General features: G+C 37.5%; 1 protein-coding gene across 7 annotated transcripts in view; it reads right to left on the bottom strand.

Annotated features, from left to right (window-relative positions):
* The window catches only part of PUS10 (pseudouridine synthase 10), a 75,104-nt gene that overhangs the window by 17,079 nt on the left and 31,630 nt on the right, over positions 1 to 26,395 (bottom strand). For 6 of the 7 annotated variants that reach the window (XM_045979533.1, XM_045979534.1, XM_045979527.1 and 3 more), the window contains 7 exons: positions 14,203 to 14,237; positions 9,549 to 9,660; positions 7,211 to 7,272; positions 6,860 to 6,905; positions 4,810 to 4,874; positions 3,374 to 3,459; positions 2,175 to 2,300 (listed from right to left, as the gene is read on the bottom strand). In XM_045979533.1, coding sequence (XP_045835489.1) covers positions 2,175 to 2,300; positions 3,374 to 3,459; positions 4,810 to 4,874; positions 6,860 to 6,905; positions 7,211 to 7,272; positions 9,549 to 9,660; positions 14,203 to 14,237 — 532 coding nt within the window. Of the gene's footprint in view, positions 1 to 2,174; positions 2,301 to 3,373; positions 3,460 to 4,809; positions 4,875 to 6,859; positions 6,906 to 7,210; positions 7,273 to 9,548; positions 9,662 to 14,202; positions 14,238 to 26,395 lie in introns of those variants that run through there. The other variant, XM_045979535.1, reaches the window with a different exon arrangement.

Raw genomic sequence — 26,395 nt, 5'->3', positions numbered from 1 at the left:
TTGACTTTGAGAGTGTGTCAAAGTTTATTACTCATTAACTAGGGGATTAACAAGTGGATAATATGATGTGCCCATTGAAAGTGAGAGAAACAAGTTTGTATCTCCCATTTCAGAGAAGGAATCTTTATTTTTTTATTATTATTTTTTTAATTTTTAAAAGATTTTATTTCTTTGAGAGAGAGAGAGAGCACACATGGGTGAGAGGGAAGGGGAGAGAGAATCTGAAGCCAACTCTACACTGAGCACAGAACACAGAGCCCTATGAAACCAAGAGAGTCAGATGCTCAAACTGCTGAGCACCCAGGCACCCCATGGGGAAGGACCCTTTATGTAAGCAGCTAGACTACTTCATACAATATTGCTTATTTTCAGAGAGTTGTAAATCATAGAGGTACAACAGTCAGAACCATCTTCCCAGAGCCATCAGACATGAACCACAGAAAGAACAAGTAATATATCTTGAGATGCACAGGTTTAGCAAACTGATGCTACCAATCAGGCATTTCAAACAACAGGCTTATCCCCTAACAAGGAGCCAGTAGCACAGGAGTCTAGAAGTCTGCTTTTTCTCAGGCAGCTCTCAATACATTTCCTCAGGATACGATTACGGATGCTAAACACATAGTTTGCTTCATTTTCAGTTTGTGTATAATTTTTTCCCCCTCAAATGGAAAATGAAACCAAGCTAACTGCATGAAAGATTGCAAGGGGGAAACAGACAGCTCTTTCAGAGCCTCCCAATAGCCCTATTGGTAATGGGGGCTTCCTTGGGACCCAAATAATCAAAACTGAAAGTTTCTTGAATCATCTCATAGAAAGAGAGTAAGGTGGCCCCATAGAATTTGGAAGAGACTTTTTATGCTAAAGCTTGATTTTTACTTCTTCATAACTTGGATAATTCTCATGGGATAACCAGTACGTAAATATTAAGTAGGTAAAAGCTCATGCCAATATCCAGAGTCTTGATTGCTAAGATTTTGGAAAATGTTAGGTTGTTAGGTTAATTTCTTCTTTTTTCAGTAAACAACTTTTTTTTTTTTTTTTTTTTACAATGTTATTTATTTGACAAAGAGAGAAAGAAAGAGAGAGCACAAGCAGGGGGAGCTTCAGGCGGATGCAGGGCAGAAGCACGCTCCCTGCCCAGCAAGGAGCCCAATGCAGGGCTTAATCCCAGGACCCTGAGATCATGACCTGAGTCAAAGGCAGATGGTTAATGATCTGAGCCATCTAGGCACCCCTCAGTAAACAATTCTTAAAGACCCTTAAAAAGAGGATCCACCAACCCAATAGGCAACAAATTATAAGAAGGATATAGTTTAAAGTCCTCTTTTCTCTTGACAAGGCAGAGAGCTGGAAGGGACAGCCATATCTCTTCTCAGTCATTGCCTGCCATTCCTCAGGCAGGCCTGACTTAAGGTTTTCAGAGTGAATGGTGGATATCAAGCTGGTTCCTCAAAAAAGACAGGAGACCCACTTCAAAGTAAATTATTATTTACTGCCTACAGTTTTTCCTGATGTACAACATGACTTTCCGCAATTGAAATCTTGGCCCCTTTCCTCTAGTCTAATCCCAGGTGACATCATAAGGATCCATGCTGCCTATGACCCGACGGACCTACTGAGACAAAGAAAACATAAACCTGACAGGATCTGACTCATTCCACAAACCTGGGCTCATTAATACCTGGAAAATGAAACACAACATACTATCATTAGGTCTTTGTAAAATGGTAGCTGTTGATCTCTTTTCTCTAGTCTCGAACTTCATCCCAGGACATGTTAGCAGTTATGCTGGGAGTCAGGCATTTGCCAGTGATTGTTCTTGAACAAGCACTGGATGTGGAAGTTGTGTTTTAATTTCCTCATATTCCCCCAAAAGAGGCCAAGTCTGAAGCGTCCCAAGGTCAGAGGTTAAGTACATTCACTTAAAATAGCTTGAGGGGCTTTGAATTTGCCCAGGAAAAAAACAGTCATCTTGAGAAAGGAAAGAAATACTTGGCTCAAATCCAGCCCAAGTCAGAAGTGCTCAGGCCTTGGTGACCCCTGTTCATGGGATGCTGCCAGGTAAGGAGTCCAGATTCGCTGGGGATTTACAAAATTCAGAAATCCTTCCTGTCGCCTCCAAGAAATCTACTCATGAATGACGATGTATTTAAAATATGAATAATACTTACTCTCTGCTTTGAATACTGCCAAAAGATGATCTGAGATTAATTCTTCCACTGAAGATTCCAGCTTCCTTTCTCCATCGATTATCCAAGGAGTCTGTGGCAGATTCCTAGAATATTTATTATATCTCCCTGCCAAAGAAACATAAGGTAGCCTGGACGGAATGCTATAATTAACACAATAGGATAAAACAACTATTTATTGAGTGCCAGTATCCTAGGTGCCACGACATAAAACAATGTTTAGCCTTCAGCTAACTTATAATCTAATTTGGGGAGCCAGCACACAGACATATAAATAATTAAATTAAAAGATTTAAGGTAACAGTAGAAGAGATGGCTAAGGACATGATATGAATCACCAAATGAGCTCTAAAGGAATGCTCAGTATATTTATTAATCTGATTGGCTGACTGAACAAGTTATATTATGGAACACCCCAAGGATCATCAGAAAAAACAAACAAACAAACAGCAATTACTGCTTTTACACCTGATTAATAATACTTTTAATGCAACACTCATTGGAGATAATATATTCCAAAGAGTTCAAATATAGGAAATTTTGCAGTTTTTGTAATTTAAAAAAAAAAAAAAAAACCATGACTCTAATAGAATAGGATTCATTGCTTTATGAATAAAGCTGCACTAATGGCAGGTGGTTTTCATTACCATGGGGCAGGGTGTTATAGTTGAGACTAGAGAGCAATTTCATTTCAACTATTACTGTGAAATCGATGCAGCTTTCAAAACAAAAACTATCTGCTAGATTACCTCTTGGGAAGGTCAGTGCAACAATTTTTTTTTTTTTAAGGCAGAAGCTCAGTCTTCAGTCATTTTGCAGATAATAAAATTATTTTTTTTCAAGTTCACTTTCATGATCTCTGTGGCTAAGTTTCTCCTGATCAGTTTCGGGTTTCTGTATCTACCCATATTTCTATGGGTACTGGCCATCTCTGATGGAAACTACTAAAACCTGAGAAGTGTCATTTCCCTTTGGCATGGGATTTTAAATAACAAAACTAAGTGGACCTTAAAAATGCCTATAGAACCTAAAATAAGCTTGGCTATCATTCCTAATTCTCAAAAGAGGTAACTAACCAGAACCTAATAATAAATATAAGAAGGAAACAAAGGAGTCATTTGAGTTTTTCAGAAAGGAGAGTAAGTCGACAGTGTAAGTATATTCTAGACTAAATATTTTACCAGCCACAAAAACAGCACCATGAGCACACTCAATTTCAAGAACAGTGCAAACAGCCTTTGGTGAGTTTGGAGGACAAGGAAACTGCCTGCAAAACAAAATAAATTTTACAGCTACTATTTTCCAGACATGATATCGAACCACATAACTAGGATGAATCAGCATTTTCTGAGACACACAGAGCCCAAGCGTCTCATGGATTAAGCCACTCCCTAAGTTTAAGTTTTGGAATCACTGGGGTCTTTCAGGCCTCAAGTACATTTTAATACATGAGAGTGGCACTAAGTAAATCAGGGCTCTGCTACTAACTTTCACTTAGGAGGCCTCATGTTCCCAGATGATAATTTCTAACAGCCTTGAGGTTTGAGAGAAAAACCCATACTTACGAAGTGGAAGCCTTTCTGGGTTCTTTAGCCATTTTGCTATCCATGAACACTTGGTACCATCTTACAAAACCCTTAATCATTTGGGTAAAGTTGGTGTGCATTGATAGACTAGTCATAGGAGTAAGCCCCACCCGTGGGGAGGGTCTCCACCATTTTTCTTCTCATTCCAACTATGACCTCAGGGCCAGAAAAAGTGGAATGTGGCAGACTTTGCCCTTTAGCTAAGAAACTTCAATCTAACTGAAGACAGAAAGGAAAGAGCAATATATGGCTTTATTTTCTGTCTACCATCTGGGAACTTCCAAAGCCATGGACTGGAGTCTACCTGTAAAAGACTAGATATGGATTTACTCCAAATGCTTGTCTTGAAAATGTCATAGTTTCCCAAGATGTCTTAACAAAAAAATCACTTAGAAACTCAGGAACTATTGCTTGTAGAGAGTAGCTAACTTTACCTTCTAAAATTTAATAGAAGTATTTCCATTTCCTGGGGCTTGCTTTTAGTCAGTAAAATAAGTAAAACCTGCTTCATAGCTCCATTGTTTGAAATTTATTCAAGGATATTCTGGAAGGATAACTATGATAATATTTTATTAAATAAAATGAGCACAATGAGAGTTAAAATGTAAGGCTTACTGTATTTCATTATATCTTAACCAGTGAAGAATTCATGAGCCTTTCTCTCCCTCTTCTGGAGATGGATAATACTCGAAATGCAGAATGAGGGATGTAATGGAGAGTCCAGAATCCTGGCTCTAAGTCCACTCTGTTACCCAGCTGAAATCTTAGGCAAGTCAACTCCCTCAATATCCTCTTCTAAAGATAAAGAAGTTGGGTTTGATTCATAAATTCAAATGTCAATTTGACAAACATTTATTGAACACTACTACACGCCAGGTACTATGCCAGGGAGTAGGAATATCACAATGACGAAGACACAATCATCATCCCTGAAAGACATCCAGTTTTGTTTTAGAGATAACAGATTATCTCTAACATCCCTTTTATTCAAAAATTCCATGATGCTCCCACGTTTCTATATTTCTACTTACTTGCAGAAATCCTCTTCTTTTATCTTATTCAACGCTTTCATAACTGCCATTCTAGTGAACACTGACTATATAAAGTAAAAATGAAAAAAAAAAAAAAAAAAAAGACATTTTGTCAACCAGACAAGAAAACATCAGAGGTGAAACACAAAACATGGCTGGAGAAATTACATCATTTTAAACCATACTTATAGGAGAGAAATACTTAAGAGCTCCAAGAAAATAAAACATAAACATTCATACTGTCAGTTCTCCCTACAACCCTTCTTTTCAATTTAGCCTATGTCAATAATGCCAGGTAGGTCCAGCAGAACAATTTAACAGCAGGTTGCCAGCTAAGAGGTAAATAGAGCCAACCGGCCTGCCCTGGCATCTAACAACTCAACATCACTCACCAGTCATAGATAAATTAAACGAATTCACCATGCTGAATAGAAGGGCATCTACAACAAATGTCCCACATTGGGTTTTTCAAGATAAGAAAAGCCAAACCACATGGTAGATATACTAGAAAAAATCAGTGCATATATACATGGCTTAGTACAATAAATCACAATTGTCTCTTCTGTTTGGAGAAATTACACTTTACTCTAAAGAGGCATAATGTAGGCATCTCAATGGTTTGTCATCAAATCAATGGTTTTCTAAACCATATTTTGGGAGAACCCAAAGATACAAGGTTAAAACTGAAAAATAAGTGCCTATTTGTTAAGATATGAAATCTCAAGCCTGAAAGAATCTCAAAAGGTCATGTGATTTGTTCCCAGCAAAAAGGCAGGAAAGCTACATACACCTATACTACTGGCCAAATGATGTGGTGTCAATGATGCTTTGACAAAAATTTCCTTATCCCGTTACTTGGTACTTGTACTTGTATATTTCCTCAAAAACTGAAACAAGATTTTTAATATAAATATGGCTACAGGTCTTTTGGACAGAGCTTTCCAACTGATACGATAAAGCAATAAGCTAAAGTTATACACAAGATGTTGAGCCCTCTAATTCCCAAGGGCAGAGGGGCAGGACCTGGATGGAAAGAACTCCCAGGCCCATTGCTTCCAACTTAGAGCAACTTCATCTGTTAACCTCAGGGTGCTGAACAAACATGATAATGTTCTAGGTGTACCATGATGTGAGAAAGGTGGGAAGCAGTGCTTTAGGCTTCATCTGCATTTGTAAATTATTCTCACAGGGTGTTCAACAAATGTTACAAACTCTCCCCCACCCCACAACCCTGAGCCCAGTTCCAAAAGGCTCAGCAATTAAAGCAAGAGTAAAGCCCAACAGATGTATCTGTCTATATATATATATATATATATTTATTTATTTATTTATTTATTTATTTATTTATTTTTAACAACCATAACAGCAAAATGGATGTTAGTAAAATTAAGAATGCCCGAGTCTCTGTATAAAACAGGCTAAGTATCTGTGGCATGAAATCTTGACAATATCATTGCCATGCCATTCCATCCTGGCATAGCAGAAACTAAAAATACACGCTAACTAATTCGCTCACTAACATGAAGACCAGCTTATATCAAATAAAGTGAAGTTTAAATAAAATGCCCTTTTGCAATATAGCCTGAAATAGGCCATATTAATTCAGATTGTCCTAAGTAAAATAATTTATTTTGGATTATATTTCTTAAATATCAATTCTCAGAAAATGAATATTAGATAAAAGTTTGGAATGCTAATGATTAACATGGATTTTCTCCAATGAGGTAACTTTGGGATTAAAACCTAAAAGCTGAATTTCCCCCAAATGGAAAACAGTAACATCATTGAAACACTGGTTCTAAATTTAACACCAGGGAAACAACCCAGACAGTGACACAAATATGAGAATGTTTGTGTTATGACTTCCAAACTAGAGGCAAAGATATTCAGGGTTGAAAAAAATAAAAATAAATGTAGCAAATGAAAATATTTAAAGAATGATTCTTAGTATAACATATTGCCAGGATTTCTAATGCATATCATTTTGTTGTTAATCTGAATATTCAGCTCAGACAAAACTCAATAAAGAATAAAAAGGAGGAATCCTTACCTGTTTGTTTTTGGCTGGTTTGAAGCAATCTGGACATATCACACGTCTAAGTAAAATTCAAGTTTATAAAAAAAAGTTAGTGGGTTTTATTGGGGTGAATATAATTCAAATATATTTTATATATTTTAATATATATGGCTGCTAAACTCAACATATTAAGAGCAAACGAAATGAATCCCTATACCAGCTATACGGGTATGCTTACACCTTTATATTAGACAGCACATTTTAAACCTACTAAGACATGATAAGTTCTGATAGGCTCATTACAAAGAGGAGGAACACTGTTTCATGAAAACCAAAAAGCATTAACAATGTTACACAACTGACGTTGTTTACGTAGCAACTTACAGGAAGTGGCAATCCTCAACTGTTTCTGGGTGAGCAAAGACCACACTCACTTCAAACAAGCTCTAAAAATTATAAAGACAGTTTAAAAATGAGCAAAAGGAAACCAACATCTAACCACTTATGAATGGAAATAGAAATTAATTCTCAAAGATTGGCTCACAAATAGTGACAAGGAAAACTGGAAATACTATTGTTCTCAAATCAGCTTGTGCACAGGGCAGCTGGAAAGGAAATAGTTTTGTTTTTTGTTTTTCTACTTCTAAAGTTCAGTCACTAGTGATTCTACAAAAAAATTTTTTTAATAAATTTGTATGATTTTTGTGTATGTATATAAATTCAATGTGAAGATGAAAGAGAATTCAGGGAATTGGAAAGAGATAACAGAAAGGAGAATTGTTCCTATGATTAGAATTATTAGCAAGGCAAAAGCATTTCATAACATACATGCTTAAAATCTCTGTGGGAACCTTTATTTTTTTATTGTTTATTTTATGGCACTTTGAGTATTCAAACTTCTTAGTGGATTTGAGTTTTAAAAGAGAGATCTTAATTTTTATTATAAAAACGATACATACAAGTTATAAAATAATCAAACAATGTATTTTTAATCTCACACCACCGAGGTAGAACATAGTAACAGGTGTGTTTCCTTCTAGCCATTTTTATCAATATAAACATATATGTATTCTTAGGATATTAAACATACTTTTAGAAAATTGCTTTATTTAATTAGCATTATGTGGACATCTTTCATCTCTTCAACTCTAGGGACTGTTGGACATTTTAGTTGTAAACTTTTCCATTATTAAAAAATGCTATAATAAACATCCTTGCATACAAAAAAAGCACAATTTCATACTCTATATACAAATCTTCACAGAGAACGAAATTCCACATTGAGAAAAATGACAAATCCCTACCATGTAACAATTTTATCTTTTTAATTCAGTATTTCTTTTTTTTTTTTTAATTAATTCAGTATTTCTGTATTTACTGATTGCATTGGATTGTTAACAAGCATATTAGCTTCTCTAGAATCATAATACTGAATAGCTAAATTTTTTCTTTCCTCTCTAATTTACAAAGTAAAATTAAAATTATAAGACATTGCTTTTGCTCAAGAAAATTCACTCATTCTGAATCTATTAGAATATTGTTGCATCTTTTGTTTTCCATTTTCTGTTCTCACTAGCTCAACATGTAAAATTACTTATGCTTCAAAACTGAAGTTTGAGGTAAAAATATTTTGCATCAATGACTTCTCTAATTTCCAAAGTACTTTCATTACCTCATTTCCCCTCCATATATGTGTGAAGTGGTTTTATTCTCTATTCTGTCAGTATTCAGTTTAAAGGAGAGAGTTTATTCTTACTAACAGAAGGAAACAGAGCTATGTAATTCTAAATGGTGAATAATTTTTTAACTATTTAGCTTTGAAAGATGGTTTTGTGATTTTACTTGAATAGGGGTGTGTCTGATATTCAGGGAATTTCCTTCAAGCAAAATCATGAAGCAATGAGGCCATACTATGGCCTATCATAATTTAAGATGAGCTGGGAATATATCCTGTTTCCACATCTGGGAAACTATTGAGCTCTTCCCTAAACTTCAGTCTATTCTGGAGACTGAGGCAAGGTCCATTCTGGAACAGGGGAGATGACTAAGTGTTCTGGCTTCAAAGGTAGTCTTTACCTAAAATTAAATAGAGGGACTTGAGATACAACAAGGTGGGACAGGTTGAACCCATGCTCACTATAGTTGACTGATTATATTTGAAAACAAGATTAGCCACAGATAACCAAATTTAAATAGTCTGGAGTTAACTCCACACTTATTCATAGTTACTTATGTATTGCTTTTTATCAGTATATGTGTCTCTCCAATTAAACTATAAACATATTGAAGGCTTACTGCCTTCGGCTCAGGTCATGATCCCAGAGTCCTGGGATCGAGCCCCACATCAGGCTCTGCTCTGCAGGGAGCCTGCTTCCTCCTCTCTCTCTGCCTGCCTCTCTGCTTAGCTGTGATTTCTCTCTGTCAAATAAATAAAAAAAAAAAAAAAAACATATTGAAGGCTTAGATTCATTTCTAATCTTTTAAAGTCAATTAGGGTACACTACATTTGTTACACTCATAAATGCTTAGATCACAAAGAAGTCTTTAAAAATAAAATCTTTCTCAATTTAAGACTGCTAGAAATTAGTAGTTTAAAAACTTAAAAATTCTCCATTGGATTATTTAAAAAGAAGATTATTTTGGCTAATCAAAATTCTTCCATATAATGAAGTAAAACTAGTAAAACCAGAAAATGAAATTAACAATGCTGATGACCAAATACCTTTCCATCAATGGGAACACCCAGTTCCTCTGAAATCAGTGGGTGAGTTATCCATTTGTAGGCTTCTTTCAGCTGAACAATATCATTTCTTCCCAGAGACAGACTCTGTTTTCTGAAAAACATAAAAATTAATTCACTAAAATGAAAAACTTCACTTTTTCTGCTAAAGGCAAGAATTTATGCAATTGTTTAAAAATATTTATTGAGTGCCTACTATGTTCCAGGCACTATTTTTTACACATTAGCTAGAAAGCAGAGAGGAAGCAGACAAAAATTCCTCCGCTCATGGACGTTATAGTCTAGTAGAATAAAAAAAAAAAATGGCTTTTTAAAATGGTATATAAGACAGTTTTTAAGCTTCAAAGACAAAAGTATACTAATGAGTTTTTCTGAGCTACCAGATTCCAGGATTTATACATCAGAGGACAGAAAGTGGAATAGAAGGGACTGTTTATTGCTCAGAAACAACAAAACTGTGTATTACAATAATCTCATCCAGACTAAAAATATTTACATCTACCCTCGTCCTGATAATGGGGCTTACTTTTGGGAAATCAGTATGAAAGCTGTACTTCAGTGCTAAAGAAGAAACATTAAATCCTAAAGTATCAATGTGCTGTAACGCTTGTCACTTTAATATCAAAAAAATATCTGAATAAAAATCTGATATTCCCCCGAATCTACTCATGAGCCAATAAATAGGTTTGGGGAAGAACCAGTTGTGATCTCTAGCTTTTAGTCTGTAACCCAAAATTGTTATAGAAAGGAACTGAAGGGGGTGCCTCAGGGTACGCTTGATCTCAGGGTCATGAGTTCAAGTCCCATGTTGGATATGAAGCCAACTAAAAATTAAATAAAAAAGAAAGGAACTAAAGTTTTTAAAAAGAAAGAAAAACCTGTATGGTGTGATATTAATAAAAGTGCTTTGCTGGGGTGCTTGGGTGGCTCAGTGGGTTAAAGCCTCTGCCTTCGGCTCAGGTCATGATCCCAGGGTTCTGGGATCAAGCCCCATGTCGGGCTCTCTCCTCCTCAGAGAGCCTGCTTCTTCCTCTCTCTCCCTGCCTGTCTCTCTGTCTACTTGTGATCTCCGTCAAATAAATAAATAAAAATCTTAAAAAAAAAAAAAGTGCGGGGCGCCTGGGTGGCTCAGTGGGTTAAAGCCTCTGCCTTCGGCTCAGGTCATGATCCCAGGGTCTTGGGATCGAGCCCCACATCGGGCTCTCTGTTCAGCCAGGAGCCTGCTTCCCTTCCTCTCTCTCTGCCTGCCTCTCTGCCTACTTGTGATCTCTCTGTCACACAAATAAATAAATAAAATCTTTTTTTAAAAAAAGTGCTTTCCTATGCTGTGAATACTATGATATCACTAATAAATTAACAAATTCACACCATTCCAATAATTAGTCTTATTCAAATAATTAGTCTTATGGCTGTGAACAGGGCTGCTCTTAACAAAGATGTTAGGACCAACTTGTGAATCACTTCTTTTATGTCCAATTTTCACTGATACAAATGAGGGCTTATATCAAAAATTCATTGTAATTTAATTCTTTTTTTTTTTTTAATTTATTTGACAGAGAGATCACAAGTAGTCAGAGAGGCAGGCAGAGAGAGAGAGGAGGAAGCAGGCTCTCCACGGAGCAGAGAGCCTGATGTGGGACTCGATCCCAGGACTCTGAGATCATGACCTGAGTCAAAGGCAGAGGCTTAAACCACTGAGCCACCCAGGCGCCCCGTAATTTAATTCTTGAAGACAAAAATACACTACTAATATAGGTAGAAAACAAATTTAGCTAATGGCTTAATTTAATTGATCTAAAAAACATATAACAACAACTATCCTCTAAGAATACAAATTAAGAAATGGTTGATGTACACATTCTACCCAGTTGAGAGTGTAACTGGTTACACAGAATGCTTTCGTATGCTTTGGGATTGTGGTTTAACAATGAAATACTCAGATAAATCCTACATCTGACAAATAATCAAACTACTCTCTACACTCAAGAACTTATTGAAACACTGAACTTTTTTTCCTTTTTTTAAGATTTATTTATTTATTTGACAGAGAGAGAGTACGAGTAGACAGAGAGGCAGGCAGAGAGAGAGAGAGGGAAGCAGGTTCCCTGCTGAGCAGAAAGCCCCATGCAGGACTCGACCCCATGACCCTGAGATCATGACCTGAGCTGAAGGCAGCAGCTTAACCCACTGAGCCACCCAGGCACCCCATGAACTTCTTAAACTGTTCCTAATCTCTGAATATCAGAAACTTTTAAAGTATTTTAAAAGACTATCTTGATATTGTACCAACAGTTTAATGATATTTGCATAAAATAGTATCACAGTTGAAAAGGAATGTATGAGAATACATTTTAAAGGATAAAAAAGTTGAAATGTGAAACACAAGAATAGAAAACTACTTAAACATTGTTTAGACTCTAGGGGCACCTGGGTGGCTCAGTGGGTTAAGCCTCTGCCTTCAGCTCAGGTCATGGTCTCAGGGTCCTGGGATCGAGCCCCGCATCTGGCTCTTGGCTCAGGAGGGAGCCTGCTTCCCCCTCTCTCTCTGCCTGCCTCTCTGCCTACTTGTGATCTCTGTCTGTCAAATAAATAAAAATAAATCTTAAAAAAAAAAAATTGTTTAGACTCTAGAGAGCACAATGATTTGCAGCAAAAAGCAATCCTAAATACAGGTTAAAACTACTGGTATTTTAAATTCTTCACAGTCTTTGAAATATATTTAGACATCTTAAAAGGAAAAAAAAAAAACTACAGGTATTTTTTTCTTTCTAGATTAAAGAGTAGTAGAAAGGGGTTAATAGACATCTTGGAAACATTAACCTTCTATACAAGGCAAAAATTTAACATTTAAAATACCAGATTTTTAATCCTGTAAATTCAGTGTGCCTAGTATAACTTAGGGTAAATGTTTTCAGAGGTTCTTAGAACATGCCTGACGGTCTTGTAGGGGAATTGGTTGTCATGAGGTAAATTCAGTCCTAACTGAGTACTTAGTAACTGCATTTCCCTCTCTCCTGTGTCGGATAACTACTGATGAGGATATCAACTGCAATCACTGTTACTATAGATACAACATGACGACCACTCCAGAGGAAAGATGAGCCCAAATACCTAAGCACAATTAATTTTCCTAAATTTCTTGAATCAAATCTTTAATGGTGATTCCTCCACAATATTTTGAATGTAAAATGAACTTACAGACACAGAGGAAAAGATTAGTATTCTGTATCTCCTCTGTGCCAATATCTCTATATTGAGCAGGATCTTTTGGAATAACTAAGCTTAGTTCAAAATTCTTTGATAAAGAATAGTAACAGCAACTCGCAGCCAATGTGGATGGAAACTGGAAACATTTAGAAAATAGCATGCCTTGACTATGCTAAAAATTTATCAAGCATAGGATCAAATTTTATTATGCCAGAATCACAAGCATTTGAGACTAATTTAACATAACCTAACTAAACCCCAAAACCCCTGATAGATATACTGCTACTACCCTTTCAGAAAAGCAGATGTAAAATAGAAAATAAACAAAAAACTCAATGAATTACTTTTTTTATAACCAAGTATAAGATTCTAATACAGAAATCTATACTTTTCTTTGTGCTTTCTCTTTTCTCTCCAGAGTACACAGGAAACTTCAGTAGTCACATGGCCCTTTTTATACTGGTATGGAATTTTTAGTCTCAAAATCCCAAAAGGTCTGGAAAATTAAAGATTTTTTTTTCTTAACTCAGTTGGCAACCAAACAGTGTCTTAAACATGAGAGGCTGTTTAGAGATTTTGTGTATCAAACTTAGTGTGGATATTCACGTTTCACTACAGAAACATTAATGTGTTTAATTATAGAGTACCACCTCAGACCATGGAGGGGAGGGGTATGTTATATATGGTATTGAACACCAAAATACATTTCTAAAATCTAAAAAAAAATTCCAAATTCCAAAACACATTTGGTCCCCAAGGGTTTCAGATAAAGGACTGTGGGCCTATGTTTTATATATTTTATCTATGTATAAACTCACTGTTGTTCTGCTTTAAGTAGGATTTTACTTTGTGTCTCTTATAGTGTAGTTTTATAATTTAGTTTCTAAGATTAGTATAAAATTTATTCTTTTATAATAGCTTGCCAAGCTATATTATATAAAAGCCTAATGTAAAAATGTAAAATATATATTTACATTCATGTTAAATCTATAAAAAATGAATCCACTTTAATAGATTACTAATAATGTACCATGCAAATAAACTAATTAAACAAAGATGACACCTAAATTCATACAATAAAATTTTTCTCTTTCTATTTCTCTAAGAGCTAGTGAACTCACTCTAAAAAAAGAGATAGTAGTAGTAAAAGTACTTTAAGAATCAGGTAGCTTAGGGCGCCTGGGTGGCTCAGTGGATTAAGCTGCTGCCTTTGGCTCGGGTCATGATCTCAGGGTCCTCGGATCGAGCCCCACATCGGGCTCTCTGCTCTGCAGGGAGCCTGCTTCCTCCTCTCTCTCTGCCTGCCTCTCTGCCTACTTGTGACCTCTCTCTCTGTCAAATAAATAAATAAAATCTTAAAAAAAAAAAAAAAGAATCAGGTAGCTTATATTTAAATGGTAGAAAAAAATTCCCTACCTAAATTACTTACCCCATTTCCTGTTTTACCAGCAACCATGCAGCATGCTGTAGGCAATTTAGTCACACCCAGAAGAGAAAAAGAGAAAAAATGTTCACTGAAATGAAGTTCCAGTATCATTACTAAAGTGCTTAACTAATTTCCTAATCAAAGTCTCTTATTTAGGGGAGGAATTAGTGTTCAGAAATGTGGCAATGACCTCATACTCATTTAAAATCAGAAATGAAGGGGCGCCTGGGTGGCTCAGTGGGTTAAAGCCTCTGCCTTCGGCTCAGGTCATGATCCCAGGGTCCTGGGATTGAGCCCCACATCGGGCTCTCTGCTCCGCGAGGAATCTGCTTTCTCCTCTCTCTCTCTGCCTGCCTGTCTGCCTGCTTGTGATCTCTGTCTGTCAAATAAATAAATAAAATCTTTAAAAAAAAAATCAGAAATGAAGTAAGATGCCACTTTGCAGTGTTGGGTTGCTTGTGGTCTAGGACCTAACAGGAGTATCTTCCTCCTACCTACAGATTTCTGTGTCATTACTGAGGTATTAGTATTTAACATGAGTAGCTTATTTTTTTCTTAAAATATCTTACTACTTCACAGAGGAAGGCCAAAAGTGACCGAGGACATACTATGTCCCCCAAACAGAATTTCAAGGCCTCAGTTTTTTGTTTTCATTTTTTTAATAGGGCTATCACACTTTTAACTCTATCTAATTAATGATACCCACATGTAAGTGTTTAGAAGTAAAATGTACCAACATCCGTAACTCACTTCAGAATACAACAAAAACTAAGTTGGGTGGATGGATAAACTGGTGACAAGATATATAATAAAGGAAACGATTATAGAATCTAGGTAGGTATTTGGGTGTTCGCTGTACAATTCTTTGAACCTTACTGTATGCTTAAAAATTCTCTTACTAAAATGTTAGAGAAAATGTTCTGGGAAGAATTAATAAAAAACTGAAAAAGTTGCTAAAATGGAGACAATAACATTCACAATCACAATTGTCGTAAGGATTAAATTAAATTCATATAAAATGCTTTACACAATAAGTGTGTGACATTAAGATTTCTCAGCTTGCCAGTAGGCTCCCAAAGCTGTCACTTGACAGAAAGCTAATGACATGTCCTACCTCAGTATGTCATTTTGTGAACATGACAGAAGTACACATGCATAAGTTGATAAAAGACCATTATGTAGTCTCCGCATCCACCTGTCACAAAAGTGGCCATTCATTATCACTCACATCTACCGCAAGACCAGCACCCCCCCACAAATGTTACCATTCATATGTAGAATCCTGTCCTTTTACACTTCAAATGACCACTGAGGCACTAGATATCTGTGAAGACTTAATCATTTGGAAATCTTAAGTGTATTACATTGTTCAGACATGAGTCAAGCAGAATAAATTAATTACTGGCCAAGTAAGAACTAGAACTGTTCCCAATGCCTAAACACCTTAACAGTACCTTCTGATTCGGTAGTATGTTTACTTTGCTAGCTAAAAGTCATCATGAATGTGGATTAGTATACTGCTTTGGAATAGAGACTATTAGGACTTATAGGACTTTAAGATCAGAGAAAAAAATGAAGAATGAGGGGCGCCTGGGTGGCTCAGGGGGTTAAAGCCTCTGCCTTTGGCTCTGGTCATGATCCCAGGGTCCTGGGATCAAGCCCCGCTTCCGGCTCCCTGCTCATCTGGAAGCCTGCTTCCCCCCCTCTCTTTGCCTGCCTCTCTGCCTACTTGTGATCTGTCAAATAAATAAAATCTTTTTAAAAAAAAATGAAGAATGGTCTCCCAAAGTTGAAACCTTGGAGTCAATATTGCCCCACCATCCTCCAGCCTCCATACTTTAAGAGATCAATAAATACTTGTTTTCTCATCCATATAGGGATATTAATACTCCCCTTGAAGGGAGATTGTGGGAATTTAATGAAGTTGTATACATAAAGAACCAAGAAAGATTCCTGACATGTACTTAACAAACAGTAACTATCACTGCCATTTTTTAATTAAAACCTTAACTGTAATTCACAAATGATAACATTATTATCTTTTTTTCCTCCTTAAAGATTATGTATTTATTTACTTATTTATGTGAAAGAGAGAGACCAAAGCGAGGGAGAGAGAACACGAGTTGGGGGGCAGGGGCAGAGGGAGAGAGAGAAGCAGGCTCCTTGCTGAGTAGGGAGCCCAAAGTGGGGCTCAATCCCAGGACCCTGGGATCATGACCTGAGCTGAAGGCAGATGCTTAACTCACTGAGCCACCCAGGTGCCCCAAATTATCATCCCTGAAAAGATTTACAAGACTTGGGGCGCCTGGGTGGCTCAGTGGGCTAAAGCCTCTGCCTTCGGCTCAGGTCATGGTCCCAGGGTCCTGGGATCAAGCCCCGCATTGGGCTCTCTGCTCATTGGGGAGCGTGCATCCCCCCCTCTCTCTGCCTGCCTCTCTGCTTACTTGTGATCTCTATCTGTCAAATAAATAAACAAAATCTTAAAAAAAAAAAAAAAAAAGATTTACAAGACTGATTCCTTTCCCTCACTTCCCAAACTGCTCTGATATGGATAGTACTGGAACTGCTCTCATCAGTGAAATCCTCATGGGTATCTAAGCTATAGAGAATTACCTGTCCTTTCTTTAAGGGGACTCAGATTCCTCTGTCCTTTTTTAGTGACCTTTTTCTCTCCTTTTGGAAGCAAATTCTGTTTTCTACAGTCACTTCCAGGTGATACCATCAAATATGCAATGTGTCCTGCCATCCTCTGATTATAAAATAGGGCAGAACTGGAGGTTGCCAAGGGAAACCAGATTACCATGTATAACATATAAAATTAAATCAAATGTCTTCAGTACCTGAGATTTGCCAAAGGGTTTTTCCTTCCTAATCCTCTGCAGGCTTCCTGCTCAAGCATGCCAGCAGGTTGGACAGAACTAATCACACAGCAGGGGCTGGAAGGCTGAATCCCAAAGAAGTCAGTGTTGCTCAATTATTCAATTTTTACTACGTGCTAATAACATCCTAGACCTGCTTCTGCTGGGGAAGAAAGTACATTTCTCTCTTTCAGGTCACTAAGATAATTTTAATAAATGTTCTATTCCTTAGTCAGTGGGAAAAAAATTATTCTCTAGAGTAAGCAATTTAATTCTTCCTCCCCAACAGAACCAAGTGGCATTAAAGTTATCAAGTTTAATCAAATTTGGTACCAAAGGCAATATGTCATCTCCTGAAAATTCAGGAACCACACAACTTAATCCTTGACTCTGTTTTAACTTTATTGGGGAATTCTAGTCAAGTGCTAAAGAGAGCAGTTGAATAACGTGCTTACTAAAGTGCTCATTTACTCGCTAGCACACACACGCACACACACATGCACGCCATGGAAAGCTGATGCCTGGAAATGGCTTTAGATCTCAGAGTTCTGAGATGGGGGTTCATCTAGCACCAACCAATGAGAGTGTGTAACAGCAGGTCAGAAATTGAGGCTGATTTAAGCAGAGGTGTCAGGAAGGAAGGATTGAGAGAGAGGCATTAAAAAACGGCATGTTGATTGGGGAGGGTATGTGCTATGGTGAGTGCTGTGAAGTGTTTAAGCCTGACGATTCACAGACCTGTACCCCTGGGGCTAATAATACATTATATGTTAATTTTTTTAAATGGCATGTTGGGGAGCAACAATTCAGTAAAGCTGGTGCTTAGCATATATATAACGTATGTATAAATGTGAGTAGAGGTTCAACAACTAGAGATGAAACTGGAAAGGTCAGCAGGTTTTAAGTGTCAACCTAGGGCATGACTCCAAAGAATGAAACTTTAACAGAAGAAGTGCCACATTTATGTATATCCAAAGTCCTATGGACAACATTTGATCTTTTTCTTTTTTGACATTTGATCTTCTCTAATTCATCAAGTCACAATATAACTATCATCTGCACAGTATTTTTCTTACATGGTAGCTTAAAAAGAAAATAAAAAGATAAGAGTTCTTATACCAAATTACTTCATTATCATACATGGGAAATTAGTGTGGGGATGGAGAGGAGTACATACCTTTAAGAGAAAATGGAGACAGACCACCAGGACTTGGCGACCAGCAGTGACACTATGGTTTCTAAATTACCACTAAGGCCCTTTTTAAAACTCTAAAATCTTTTGAATCTTATATATCTCCTGGACTCATTTAAAATAACAAAGATAATACAAATACAGACTTGTATCAACAGGAAAAGGACAACAGTTGTGTGGACCGTTAGAGGTTTACCCCTTATTCTCTCTTCTTCCAACACACACACACAAACATATTTATGTATTCTACTTGCACACAAACAGGCAGCTGAGAATTAGGCTCAACAACGAGGTCAGTAACAAGTCACTCTTCCTTCCTCCTCCCAACCATGAGCACCTGCCTCACCAGGGCCCGCTCCTCACTTTGTGTCAGGGTTGGTGTCAGGTGTGGTGGCAAAAAGAGGAAGGTAAGAGAGGAGGGAGGAGAATGCACTCCTATAACCATTGCTGGACTCCACCATGTCAGGTAAAGACTCCTCGCCCACATCTCCTAACCTCTACCACCTCCCTGCCTCAATCTCACCCTTCTTTTCCCGAGTCTCTGATGTCACACCCATGATACTCAGACTGAGTCTGAGTATCTCTTTTCATGAATAAAACATCAGCTATCTTTGAAAATCCACCCATATCCTCTACATTCTTTCCCTACTGGCTTGAGAGGGGAAAAACATGAAGTGGGACATAAACCCTTCTCACTCCAGCTTTTACTACTGTCGGTAACACAAACCTTTGTATATGTGCTGCCGAAGCGAGCACGGTAACACAAACCTTTGGATAGCATTAAAAATACTGAACTTTTGGGGCGCCTGGGTGGCTCAGTGGGTTAAAGCCTCTACCTTCAGCCCGGGTCATGATCACAGGTCCTGGGATCGAGCACCGCATCGGGCTCTCTGCTCAGCAGGGAGCTTGCTTCCTCCTCTCTCTCTCTGCCTGCCTCTTTGCCTACTTGTGATCTCTGTCAAATAAATAAATAAAATCTTTTAAAAAAATGCTGAACTTCTTATTTTTGACACAGCTGGAAGGGAAAAGCAAGAACAAATCAGCAAAGACAAACTGAATCTGTGGGCCAAATGAAGTTGCACAGTTCTACTGATTTATTTCACAGGGGAATCCTATTTCTAAGATGTGAATTTTAAGAAAGAGAATTTCTGTTGTGTTTTCCAATATTTCAGGTGCTGATGTTCGCCTAGCTCTGAAGAATGTAACTGGAAATAATCACAAGAGGAAATTCTATGAGGGTGGGAAGTGAGGTAGGAATAGAGGTAGGAAGCAGGATCAGAAAAGACAGAAAAGCTGCAATGAATGAAAGGCTCTGGGACAGACATGAAAAGAGATATCACTCATGTGTGGAATCTCAAAAAAGAAAAAACCCAAATGAATAAGCAATCAAAAAGCAGAATCAGACCTATAAATACAGAGAACAAACTGATGGTTGCCAGAGGGGAAGGGGCTGAGGGATGGGTAAAATAGGTGAAGGGGAGTGGGAGATACACCTTTCCAGTTATGGAATGAATAAGTCACAGCAATAAAGAGTGCAACATAAGGAATACAGTCTTATATCCTAGTCATATATAATATCATTATATTATCAGAGTGAGGTATCAGAACAGATGGTAGCTACACTCGTGATGAACATAGCATCATGTATAAACTTGTCAAATCACTATGCTGTACACCTGAAACTATTGTAACTGTGTCAACTCAAATGTCAAACTCATGTGTTTACTCAAATTTAAAAGTTTAATAATAAAAAAAGATACGGTTCAGCCTTGTCCTTTAGTGTCATATGCTAATGAGAGGATAACTTGACAGTTTCAAGTAACTCTGGTGTTAATATCACTGAAACAAAGACATCTCAACAAATATCTATTAGCAATGGGGTGTGGCTGAGGGGATGCATATATATTTCCTCCTAGATTGTGATTTTAAAGAACTAGCATCCTCACTGAAATACCAGTTAACGTAAAGTGAACTTGCAGATTCAATAGACATTGATGTATTTAAAGATGTCGATGTATTTAAAGCTCAATTTCAAGTCATAAATACAATTTTACTTCAAAATTACTACCAAGAAAAACAGCTTTTAATAGTAAATGTTAAATTTTAGAATACCAAAGAGACAAATTAATTGTTAATTGCTGAAAATCTATTCATTGTTGAAAAGGTCTCTTCAGGGCACCTGGGTGGCTCTGTCATTGGGCGTCTGCCTTTAGCAGGGCTCTGTCATGATCCCAGAGTCTGGGATCGAGCCCGCATTGGGCTTCCTGCTCGGCGGGAAGCCTGCCTCTCCCTCTCCCACTCCCCCTGCTTGTGTTCCTTCTCTCACTGTGCAGCTCTGTCAAATAAATAAATAAGATCTTTAAAAAAAAAAAAATCTCTTCAATAAATAACTCAAGAATTCTATGAAAAGGACTATTTAAAAATTATTCCAAGTTATCACAAGAAAATTACAAGACTGAAATTGTGTTGAACTTGATTTGCACTAGATACATTCTTAGGGATAAAGACTGAATTTTAGGGGCGCCTGGGTGGCTCAGTGGGTTGAAGCCTCTGCCTTCGGCTCAGGTCATGATCCCAGAGTCCTGGGATCGAGCCCTGCATGGGGCTCTCTGCTCAGCAGGGAGCTTGCTTCCTCCTCTCTCTCTGCCTGCCTCTCTGCCTACTTGTGATCTCTGTCTATCAAGTAAATAAATCTTTAAAAAAAAAAAAAAGAAAGAAAACCTATTAAAAAAAAAACCTGAATTATAGGGGCGCCTGGGTGGCTCAGAGGGTTGGGGCCTCTGCCTTCGGCTCAGGTCATGATCTCAGGGTCCTGGGATCGAGCCCCACATCGGGTTCTCTGCTCGACAGGGAGACTGCTTCCTCCTCTCTCTCTGCCTGCTTCTCTGTCTACTTGTGATCTCTGTCTGTCAAATAAATAAATAAAATCTTTAAAAAATAAATAAATAAAATAAAAATTAAAAAAATAAAAATAAAAAAAACTTAGGTGTTACTTTTTAAATATGCAAAATAATCTGTTATTATAAAATAAAGACTTGTGACTTCAAGGTGATAGAATAAAGCCCTTTCTGTCTGATTCTTCTTTGGAAAATCATCCCAAAATAAAATGGAGAGTGACAAACAGAAAAAGAAACTCCATCTACAATGAAAAACAAAAAAATTACTCATCACCCCAACTCTCCATATATGAAGACAAAAAGGAAATGTAGGAGTGGAAAGTGGCAGAGCCCAGGAAGCTGATTCTTAAGTGTTGGCAGACGGAAATACCTGCCCCTGTAAATCCAGCCAAGCTGAGAATGGAAGTGTAAGACAACACAGGTGAAACAGGCTAACAGAGGGGGAACGGAGAGACCCACGTCCTCTAACTGACACCAAGTAAGAGGAGATTTCAACTCTGCAGGCCAAACAAACTAGAGGGATCTACAGTCAGCAGCTCCTGGCAAGCCCTGCAGGGGTTCAGTTGGAGTTTACAGTTCACCTAGAGCCTGCAGCTCCTACCTTGTGCTGGGTACTCAGGCAGCCAAACTTCCACCTCTGTGGACAGAAGATTCAAGAGTTCATCTTTGGATAAATGGGATGGCTTCTGAGAGAAAACTTTCAGAAAATGACACATGGTCTCTCCACGTAAAAGTCAGGTTACTACCTGTTCTCCTCCAATAAAACCCAGTCAACAAGCCCACTAACCTGCTCCCTATAGACATAACTTTCAATCAGTTTTTAAATACCCTATGTTTAACAATGAACAGACAAATATCGATAGTCATTTAGAGAAAATCTCTAACATGAAAGGAAAAGAACAAAACAATAAACGTGGAAGTAGAAAAAATAATACATGAATTCCCATGCACCCTTTGAGCAGCTTCAAGTTATCAACATTTTGCCAATCTTCTTTTATCGCTATTATTTTTTTTTTTTTTGAGAGAGAGAGAGAAATAGGCTCCAGTTTTTTAGTATTTGGCTTTTTTGTTTGTTTGTTTTAAGAAAATCCAATCCTGTGAATACCTTCCAATGGAAACATTTTTAAAAGTGATATTCTTTACTACCCATTCAATTTATAAATGAAATATTCTAGATGTCAATTTAAAAATATGTGAGGGAGTACATAGTTTCTAAAAATGCTTTTAGGGCATTTTTTATTTTTTAGGGCATAGGAGAAGGGTATATAAGCAAAAATGTTTGAAAACCACCGCATCTTAGTATAAGCAAACACCATTAGAAATGAAAAAGGGGGGCGCCTGGGTGGCTCAGAGGGTTAAGCCTTTGCCTCCGGCTCAGGTCATGGTCTTGGGGTCCTGGGATCAAGCCCCGCTTGGCCGGGAGCCTGCTTCCCCCCCCCCCCCGCCATCTCTCTGCCTGCCTCTCTGCCTACTTGTGATCTCTCTCTGTATGTCAAATAAATAAATAAATAAAATCTAAAAAAAAAAAAAATGAAATGAAAAAGGGACTAGAACCACATATTTGGAGAAGGTTTGGGGTTTCCCCCCCTCATTTTCTTTTATTCTTTTTAAATACCATGTTAGAAAGTACAGAATACACTGTCATTTCTCTTGGAACATAATTTCTCTGTCTCTTTCTCCACTGTATATTATCTCAACCTCAAAGGTTTTCTGTTTCTTCAGCAAAGAAAAGAAGTAGGAGGAACCCTTCGGGGTATGGGAGAAGGTAGGACGTCCTTCCTCCTACTCACCATTTCTTCCTTTTACTCTGCATAGATATAAAATGCTGCTGTTACTGCTGGGGACTTGGGCAAGACATGCCGAATATGGTTCAGAGTAACCACAGCCAATGATAAGTAAGTGTGCATACCCATGTGTGTTAGGCATCTATGAGTAAACAAAACAGACATAAATCCTTGCCCTTGTAAAACTGATAGCCAAGAATCAGAAAACAAGCAAAACAAGTAAGTCACATACCATTTTATGAAATAAATACAATGTGAAGTGATAAATAAAGTGCAGAAAAGTAAAAGAGGAATGGGGAATAGAAGTGATTTGCAATTTCAAATAGCACAGTCAGGGAAAGCCTCACTGAGAAGGCCACATTTGAAAAAAGATATGAAGACAGTGAGGGAATAAGCCACGAATATATCTGAGGAAGAAACATTTTAAGCAGAAAGAACAGCAAGCAAAGGCCTTGAAGTACAAGTTTGCCTGGTGTGTCCAATGAATAAACAGGAAGGAGGCCAACGTGGCTGAACCTTGGAAGAATAGAGAAGCAAGCAATGAAGTCAAAGAAAACTGAGGTACAATGCTAGGTAGAGCCAGTATGAGGCCTTGGAAACAATTAAACGACTTTGATTTTATTCCAAGGGAGATGGGGAGACTAGGAGGATAAGCAAAGGAAGGATGTGAACTGACTTTTAAAGTGATAGGCAACAAACATGGAAACAAAGACAGCTGTGAGGAGATTATTATAAAAATTCAGGTAATTGCTCAACCTATCTATGCACCCTCCATGTCAGAATAAAGGAAATGACTTTGAAAGGTACAGCAAGGAGGATTGGGGTCTTTTCCAGTCTAGGATCTCACTGCCTTCAAACTAACTTTTGCACAACAGTCCTTGGTCCATTTCCTAAAAGAATAATCTGAGGCTTTACCAGGTTATAACTCTGTCCTTGGTCTTGGTCTTGGTCAGTAACTCTATGCCTCACACTGCATCCTTCCAAGAAGGAGCTTCTGGTGCACGGGAAGTCCTGGGCCCACAGAACTGTGCCCTGCAACAGTCTCTGTAGGTACTGACCTTTAGAGCCAGAGGCTTCTGAATAGTCATTATAGACAAGATCAAATAGTCTAGCTCAGTGGAATTGGAGAAGGGAGTGCACTGAGGACAGATGGCTGGTAAGCATAGACTGCAGGTCCCCCAAAAATACTGGGCATGGGAGGTATAGTAGCCAAAACTCTGTACCATGCAGCTTCAATCTAGGGACACCTCTGAATTCTTATTTTGCACAAGATGTGGATTTCAAGAAATCCAGCTTAACCATCAGAAGATGAGATTAGTCTGTGAGACAAACTTCTCTGAGGGAGATTCCCACCCTTCCTGCTGGGGTTAGGAAACTCTGTGCCTTTCATTCAGGCCTCCTACCTGAAATGTGCCAGCTCACAAGTCTAAATCACTTCTGAAAACTTGACCTGTGGACAAAATCAGCCACAAAGAAGACCCAAAGCACCAACGAGGCCAGTGCTCTCATCTAAGCTGGGGCTCTGCTCTTGAGCACACAAGGAGACACAACAAATATGTAAAAACAAAAATGCATGCACATCCATATGTGTACATAGAGATGAAGATATATATACCTGGACGGTAGAATGTTCTATTCAAAGATTTCAAGAATTATAAAAGAGTACATGCATCCTCAAAAAAATTAAATTGTTAAATCCAGATCAGTGGTTCTCAGTTTAGTTTCAGGACTCTTTACCCTCTTAAAATTTTTTGAGAGACAAAATAGCTTTGTCTATGCTGGTTATATTTAGTAATAATTATAATATTATCAATTAAAATGATGAATTTAAAAATATGTATTAGCTCATTTAAAGTGAATAGCAAAAGTAATAAATTCATTACATGTTTACATAAACATTAACAAATTATATTTTTCAGACAAAATAATTTAGTTTGAACAGCAGCATTATGGCACATTTTTGCTATTCTCTTTGATATATGTCTTAATAAAAGATAGCTGTATTCTCATATCTGCTTCTATATTCAATTTTCTGCAGCAATACATAGCATATAGCCTCTGGAAAACTCCACTGCATACTACTGAGAGAGTGAGAATGAAAAGGTAATTATGTATTATTATGAAAATACCTTTGACCTCATGGATCCCTTGCAAGGACCCCTCAGGGTCCCTGGACCACACTTGGAGAACTACTTATCTGAATGTAATGGACAATTAAGGAAAATACAAATAATTTAAAATTTTTTTCATTTATTTGAGAGAGAGAGGGTGAGAGAGAGAGCATGAGAGGGGAGAAGGTCAGAGGGAAAAACAGACCCCCCGCCATGGATCTGTGAACGTGGGACTCGATCTCTGGACTCTGGGATCATGACCCGAGCCGAACGCAGTCGCCCAACCAACTGAGCCACCCAGGTGCCCCCAAATAATTAAAATTTGACTAAAGAAGAAGGAATAAAACCAAATAACTTTCAACAGAATAAACTGAAAAAGTAATAAAGATCTATCCTTAGTAGCCTCTCAACTGGTTTTATAATTGAAGTCTATTTTATAATAGACTTATAATTTATAAGTCTACTAAAACTTCAAGAAACAAAAACCGATTATTCCTCTGTTGTTAAAATTTTCCAAGAAAAAGATAGACTAGCAATTCAGGGCGCCTGGATGCCTCAGTCAGTTGGGCCATGACTCTTGATTTTTGGCTCAGGTCATAATCTCAGGGTCATGAGTTGAGCACTGTATTGCGCTCTCCCTGCATTCAGCAAGAAGTCTGCTTGAAGATTCTCTTCCTGTCCCTCTGATCCTCCCCTCACCCCGTTCTCTCTCTCAAAGAAATAAATAAATCTTAAAAGAAAAAAGACTGACAATTCCACAATGTTTACATAACCTAATACACAAACCTTAATCTAATATATATGATCAAATTGCACAATATCCAAACCAAAGATAGCATAAAAAATAGCAGATAAGATTCGTACAATGAATGACACTGTACTTCACATGTAAAAGTGCCATTTTTAGAAATACTTAATGTACGTAGCTGTGCAAAGTGAAATAAATATATACTGTGATGAACACAACTTTCACTGAAATAACATTGAAAAGATCCAGGGTGCCTGGGTGGCTCAGTCGGTTAAGCATCTGCCTTCAGCCCAGGTCATGATCTCAGGGTCCTAGGATAGAGCCACACATCAAGCTCCCTGCTCAGTGGGGAGTCTGCTTGTCCTTCTCCCTCTGCTCCTCCCCACTGCTTGTGGTCTCTCTCTAATAAATAAATAAATCTTTTTTTAAAAGATGCAATACATTTTAATTTAAAAGTAGACAACAGACTAGTCTTACATATACATATATGTGTATATATGTAAAAATTTTGTAAAATATTAAGAAGTCAAATTTTTATTAAAATAAAACTAAAAAATGTTTATTTCAGGAAAATAAAAGTTCAACACAAGAGAATCTATTCAATTA

Source organism: Meles meles, chromosome 15 (genome assembly GCF_922984935.1).
Source record: "Meles meles chromosome 15, mMelMel3.1 paternal haplotype, whole genome shotgun sequence".
Taxonomy (NCBI): Eukaryota; Metazoa; Chordata; class Mammalia; order Carnivora; family Mustelidae; genus Meles; species Meles meles.
Note: the sequence above shows the minus strand (reverse complement) of the source record. Positions and strands in the feature narration are given on the sequence as shown.